General features: G+C 44.4%; 1 protein-coding gene across 1 annotated transcript in view; it reads left to right on the top strand.

Moving 5' to 3' along the window:
• The window catches only part of LOC102468553 (plexin-A4), a gene marked incomplete at its 3' end in the record, with an annotated part of 320,452 nt that extends 314,204 nt beyond the window's left edge, over positions 1–6,248 (top strand). The window contains exon 5 of the mRNA XM_006145084.2: positions 6,117–6,248. Coding sequence (XP_006145146.1) covers positions 6,117–6,248 — 132 coding nt within the window. The remainder of the gene's footprint in view (positions 1–6,116) is intronic.
• Between the last annotated feature and the right edge of the window lie 717 nt (positions 6,249–6,965).

Genomic DNA, 6,965 nt, shown 5'->3' with positions numbered 1-6,965 from the left:
ATAGAAAGCACATTGTACCCAGTCTGATCCATCCCTTTCCATAAGCCAGGGTTGTAGAAAGATGGCCATGTTTTCCCTCTGACATCTTTTTTCATCTTTTTGTTCTTGGCAGTACTTACCTTCCTGTTGGTATGTCTTTATAAAGTCTGTTGGCACTGCTAATTTTGCTTTTTTCAGTTCAGTCTTTCTACTGACCTAAGAGATTTTTGTCTTCTATGGTGGGTTTTAAGTAAGTAAATCTGATGTGATATGCTATGTGTCTTACTGATCGAATTGCGATGGTAGTTGGTGGCATCATCTTGGTAGCCCTCCTGATGTGGCACAGATGTGCTACCTACTCACTAGTCCCACTTGAGGTTGAGCTCATCATCCCTGGGGAACTCCAGGCAATTGAGAGATCTCAGGAAGAATGAACAGAGGCCTTTAAACATTGCTCTGCCCTAGGGTTTGCCACTCCAACTTACTGTGTGAAATCTGAGCCCTTCAGGTGACAGGCCTCCTGGGAGGCAAGGTGGGGACTCACCATTTTTCCTCTGTAGAAGCTAGCTCTGAACCTAGAAACAGTGCACTCAAATGCTTGGAGGGTGACCAGTGAGCATATGGTGTGTCACTCCCTCAAGGGACGAGCAGGGTTGGGATGTGATCTCCAGCTTGATGTCAGTCTCAGAGATGAACAACACCTTTCAAAGATCCAAATTTACCATCACAACCCATGATCAATCGCTACATTTTCTATCTCTGAAAACTTAATTTCTGTTTTCATCCATCTCACTGCTTATGTGATCCACAGTGTTGTCTATACTGTATAAAATAATGAGTTATCCTACTGTGTAGAACAGTAAGTTTCACTTGTTTTAGCCATCACTTCACAAGCTTCAGGGTGGCCTCTGCGTTAGTGATTAAACCTCAGGCAGTGGTCAGTGTGTCTCTTTCCTTTTCAACTCCACATTTCTTTGTGGCCTGGGAAGTCTTTCCTAGGCTGTTCCTGAGTTGCAAACATCTAGAGTCTACTTCCACCTTGTGAAGGGTGGACCGAATGTGATAGACTGTGTTCAAGTGAACTTGGCGAGGACGATGGCTTCTGTTGTCTGTGCTTCCCTATAATCCCATTGGAATGCTGCCTTAGATTTTGTTGGCTTCTTCTGCCTTGGGGGACTGGGAGTGGAAAATAGTAGTGCCAAGACTCCTTTCCTTGTTCCTTGGTCTCTCTTCCCATGCTAACATTCAGCAGCTCAGATAGGGCAGACTATGGGTCACATTTCCTTTATTCAGTAACAACCAACTGAGCACCCACCACGTCTTGGGTACTGTGCTGGGTACAACAGGCAGGACCTGTGCTCCATGAGACTTGCATTTCCAGGGCTATTGGCCCATGTGTCAGGTCCTTCTCACTTTCAGTCCCTGCAGAGGACAGGCTATTTTTCTGTAGTGCGTTTCCATTGCTGGGCATCTTTGATCCAATTCCAAAGAGCTTAGAATCATCTTCAAATCCTTCTGCTCCCTCCTCCAGACCATTTATAAGAAATATTAAATAGGACTAGTCGTAACAGTAGTGTTTGGAGAGTCCCCAGTTCCACTTCTCCACGCTGAAACGTGTCTTTCTCTGTCTCTAAGTACATTCTCTCCATGGCCAAACTGTCCCACGGAGACTCATTATTTTTAAATACTTTTACATGTGGAACCTTGTCAAAGGCTTTTGGAACCTCTAAATAGCTAAGAGGTAAGTGCTGAGCTAGGAATCAGGAGACCTGGGTTCTATTCCTACCTGTCATTGGTTTACATTGAACTTTTGGGAACAGCTCCAACTGCAGTTGCTTCATGAGTAAAATGAGAATGATCACGCTGGCAGTCAACATCATAAAAATTTTACAACCATCGGATGAGATAGTGTTATTTAAGAATGCTTTGCAAGATATAAAACAAAAATGTAAAGGATTTTGAAAATTTACAACAGCATCTTCATTCATGTGCACATTCCTTTCCCCCGAAGAATTACAGTGAAGACATGATTCCTCCACTCGCCCTGCCTAAGGATGATGTTTGTTTAACCAACTATATTGACTCCTTGAAGGGATGCAGGCTTATTTAACAAGTAGGACCTGGGTTAGCACAAGCGTTTGGAGTTCTGTGTTAACTCATAGCTGCATGGACGTGAGTCTGTCAGACTGTCACATAGTCCAGGCCCTGCTGTTTACTATACGGACCTTGAACAAGTGATCGAACCTCTCCTGTGCCTCACCCCTGAAGGAGGACAATATTCATGCAGGCTTTACTGACTTAGGAAATTTAAATGAGAAAACAGACTTGTGAAATGCCTAGCATTGTATCCGATGGGGAGTAGCCACTCAAATAGCAGCTCTTATTGCTGTTTGCCTATGTAAGGGCACAAGAGCTGGCAGCTGATCCATTCTACCTAAATTGTAGGATTTCCCAACACACTTTGAACAAATTCCACCATAAGCTCCTTTTCTCCATGTCTTACATGAGAGTCTTTTAGCAGTTCAATAAATAATTGTGTTCCTTTCTGTTTTCTGAGCAGCTGTGGACTGGGGATGGTGGTGCAAGAGCGGGAAGGGATAGACCTTTCTAGCAATTGATTTCCACTCTGGCATAAGAGATGTACCCCATCCAGCCTCCCTATACAAGGCCAGGCCTGTGGACACATGCCTGATTGGTGCTGCCTGTTATATCCCTCATGGATGCCCCTGTTCCTGCACCGGGTTACCTGGTTTTCCTGATGTCTACCTTCCTCTAGCACAACACTCATCCTAAGGAACAGGGAAGTTGGAGCTGAATGATAAAGAAGACGACTCAGGCACTGAATGTAATTTCCTTTGGCGATCAGATTAAGGGGCATTGGATGGGATTTAGTCCTGCCAGTATTCCTGAAGGAAGCCTGTTTCTGTCAGAGGACTGAAGGGGCTGGAGACCAGTCAGGGCACTCAGTATCATTCTCTGTTCCTGCTCCAGGGGCAGCACCCAGCTGAAAATGAAGCCTAGCTGGGCCAGGGGCCAAAGCCATCACTGCACCGTCAGACTTGGGTGGTAATCCCAATTGGTTTTACATGAACTCCCATTTCATTCAGATTAAAAACAGACCTGGCCAGCATGGACATCTGGTAACTTGGGGATGGGCAGAGAAGAAAGCAGGGTCTGGGAATCTGAGGCATTTTGATTTTCAGGGCTAAGCGTGTCTCTTGACTTTCTTTACCTACTGTTGTTTTCAACAGTGAGTTTAGTAGACAATCATCAAAGAAGAGTCTTATTGTTATTCATTTATTTCTTCATTGTTAAAAGAAATATTTACCAACTTTCATTTGAGCATCATCCTCAGGAATGACTAGAGAAACTTTTTTTTTTTTTTTTTTGGAGAGGTTTTCGCTATAGGGCGCGTGCGCTCGCCAGACAGAGACATAGAGACAGAAAGCGAGAAATCACCCCCCAGGGGGATGGTCACGCCACAATCCCTTCTCCTCCATTCTCCTCAGGATCTTGGGCACGCACGCACATGCGTCTAGCGTGAGTTTTAAGCCACAGGGTCTGGGACGCGAACCGCGGTTGACTACGTGGGAGTCCAGTGACATAGCCATTACGCTAACTGCTGGTTCCCATAGAGAAACTTTCTGGAATTGCAGAAAACAGGGAACTCAGCCCTGACTTTAGAGGGTGCCCACCAGGCAGTAAACAGGAAGCCTCCCCAGGAGCAAAGTCTTCCTTGTAACTGGGGTGGTAGAGAAAGCATGACTTTAGAATTAAACCTGTCTAGTTCTGTCCCAATTTTATAACCCAGACCCATTGTTTAATATACCTAAGTGTCATTTTTCTCATCCATTACCAGTGTATTGGTTAGGACATCTAATATTGCAGAAACTCTTGCATTACTTTAATAAAAAGGAAATATTTTGAGTAACTGGAAAGTCCCAACACTGGACAGGCTTTGGAGTTATTTTGATTCAGTGGCTCAGTAACATCCTCAAAGCCCAGGTCTTTTCCATTTCTCTGATTGATCTTCCCTGGTTCTAGCTCCCCTCCTTGTTTCAAGAGGGCTGCAAACAGATCTTTGAGCTACTAGTTTCGTTGACACACTTCAGGGGCAGGGATAATCTTCTCTTCCCCCTGGCATGAATGCCTATTTTGCTCTTGAACATGTCAACTGGGTCAAACCTATTTACTCTTTTTTCTTTGGACAGGTTTTTGTTATAGGGTACATGTGCTCTATGGAGAGACAGAGAAAGAGAGCCAGAAAGTGAGAAATCTCCCCCCTCACCCTCAGGGGGACTGGCCACACCACAATCCCTTCTCCTCCATTTTCCTCTTGGGATTTGGGGCACATGTACACATATACGTGGTATGAGTTTGAAGTCACTGGGTCCGGGACTTGAAACACAGTCAGCCATGTTGGAGCCCAGTGATGTAACTATCATGCCATCTGCGGGTCCCTATTTACTCTTGATCACTGTGGCAAGAGAGTGAAATTGAGCTGATTTGTTTGTGTTCATCAAGGACCATCCCAGAAGGCAGGAAGTAGACTCATTTCTACCCAAACTGTGAGAGAAGATGGGATGGAGCCTGAATGGGCCATGACAAATGAACACTCCACACACAATGGAGAGAATTGTATCAATAGGAATTACATGTAAAACCATCCCAGTACCTGATATCTAGGAAGCTTAAGAATAATATTTAAAGGAGGAAAAAACATAAACCAATCAAATAATTAGAACTTAGAACAAACTTTTAAAATCAAACATACAAACCACAGTGAACTCAACAGAAACGAAAAGTGGCTGAGTTTATGTGGACTGATATGATCAGTTATAATGTCCTTAATGTGGTGTCTTTTCTGTAATTTAGGTCCTCTGAATAAATCTTTTATTTTCCTTGATCTCATGAGAGGTTAAAACTTAACTGATTTAAAATTAAAAATAAGAGTACATAATGGTAATATTTGAAATATAATTTCTTTTCTTTAATTTTGTTATTAGAATATCTAAAATTCCACTGTGAGTGCCTTACAGTCTCAAGCTAAAGGCATCTAATCAACTTTGGCAATTCCTTACCAAAACGCTTGGTGGTTGGCCATTGCCTAACCACATCCTCAGTAATGTTTTTTCCCAACTTGAATGGGTGATGTTATTAGCAATAGGCACTGGCTGTGCTGAAGATCTATGCATTCAGACTTCTGGTGATTCTGGAAACCTGGAAAACACCTAGGAGCCAAACAAGCATCATGTAGGGTTAGGATTCATTCTTGGTCATGGGCACATGGACAAAAGTCACTTCCTGTTGTCTTTAGAATGTCCAAGAAATTCCAGGAAGCATTTATGATAGCCCAGGAGGATCTACTCTGCTAAGTGTTCTCCAAAGAGTGAGAATGACTCATGGCTGAAGCACATTTTCCTGTAATGCCCTCATCCCTTTCTCTGGTGACTTGAATAGAACATCTAGGAGGTCTCCAGACCCCACATCTACCTCATACTTTCTCTGGTGACTTGAATAGAACATCTAGGTCTCCAGACCCCACATCTACCTCATGATCTGAAGTAAAAGCTAGTGATTTCAATGGCCAATTAGAGGCCACTTGATGGGCAACTTGTGGGATAGGCTGCCCACCTCATTCTGCCACCAATAAATAGCAGTAATATCCCGGGAGCAGTTTCAAAGAATTACCCTACGCCCTTACAGCAACCTTTTTCCTGGTGACAAATATGGCAAATAGCATTGCCTTTCTGATTCAGGATGGCACTATGATGTAAATCAGCTTCAAATATCTATTGTTCACCAATTACCCAGAACCGTCCCCAAATACCAGCCTCTTCTTCCCCAAAGACAGTAACTCCTCAAAGACCTGAGCCCAAGGCAAAGGAGCCAGAGAGAACATCAGATTTGTGGTGAAGCTCAGCATGGTATCCCCCCACCCCTTCTCTTTGCCATTCCCATCATGAGACCTAAGGTAGACCTGTGTGTGTCATTCCTACTCCTTGGCCTTGGCTCTGAGCATGATGGGAACAGAGCTCCCCTCCCCCCACCCATTGGCTGTTAGAGGGGTCTCTGGATAAAGGTCGGCTGCTGGCAGGATCTGAACTCAATGGCTCTCCTCTTCCTCTTCTTCACAGATCCGGGTGGATGGGCCCAGGGGCAACGCCCTCCAGTATGAGACTGTGCAGGTGGTGGACCACGGGCCAGTGCTCCGGGACATGGCCTTCTCCAAGGATCATGAGCAGCTCTACATCATGTCAGAAAGGCAGGTAAGGTTCTTTGGGCTCTGCTAGACATATGTCTTGCAGTAAGTACTAGCCTGTGGCTCAGTAGAAACCTACAGGAGACCAACTACAGAGAGATGATTTGATTTGTTTGACTCAGTGTGCCTCCTTCACTTGTGCTGCCTGGGGACAGAGGCTGGATGTGCTGAAATGGGGATTGAAGCATTTAGAATATCAGTGAGTCCACAATAAATCTACTAACTTTGAAATGATGGTGTATATAGTCTCTAGATTTACTCTATTTTGAAGAAACTTATAGATACCCAAGTTTTTTGTGCAGATTTCCACACAAAGTGTAATGTCCCACCAAAGTCACCTTTCTAGACACTGGAGGCTTGTGATGGGCAGAGATGTGTTGTCAAATAACCTAGTTAAGGGAGAATCAAAGAAGAGTCAGATAGATGAAGGTCAGCAAACTGTGGGAACAGTGAGATGAGATGGTACAGTGTGTTCCAAGCACTCTCTGTGGACCTCCAGCAATTAATTTCATGAAGCCAAGCCAGGAAGAACAGATACGGTCCAGGAATTTCTGTTGGCTGATTCTGAGTAGGAGGTAGCAAAGTTGAGCTTGGTTCTAGAACTTGGCTGAGAGCGAAGTAAGCTCCTTGGGGTGAGTAGTGGTGGGGTGGTCCCTGAGCACCCACCAGGTCTTATGTCTGCAGTAGGCAAAGGGAGAGGTTCTGCCTTGGAAATTCTGTATAC

This window comes from Tupaia chinensis, unplaced genomic scaffold (assembly GCF_000334495.1).
Source record: "Tupaia chinensis unplaced genomic scaffold, TupChi_1.0 Scaffold000140_1, whole genome shotgun sequence".
Classification (NCBI taxonomy): domain Eukaryota; kingdom Metazoa; phylum Chordata; class Mammalia; order Scandentia; family Tupaiidae; genus Tupaia; species Tupaia belangeri.
The sequence above is the reverse complement of the archived record's forward strand: the minus strand, read 5'-3'. Positions and strand labels throughout refer to the sequence as shown.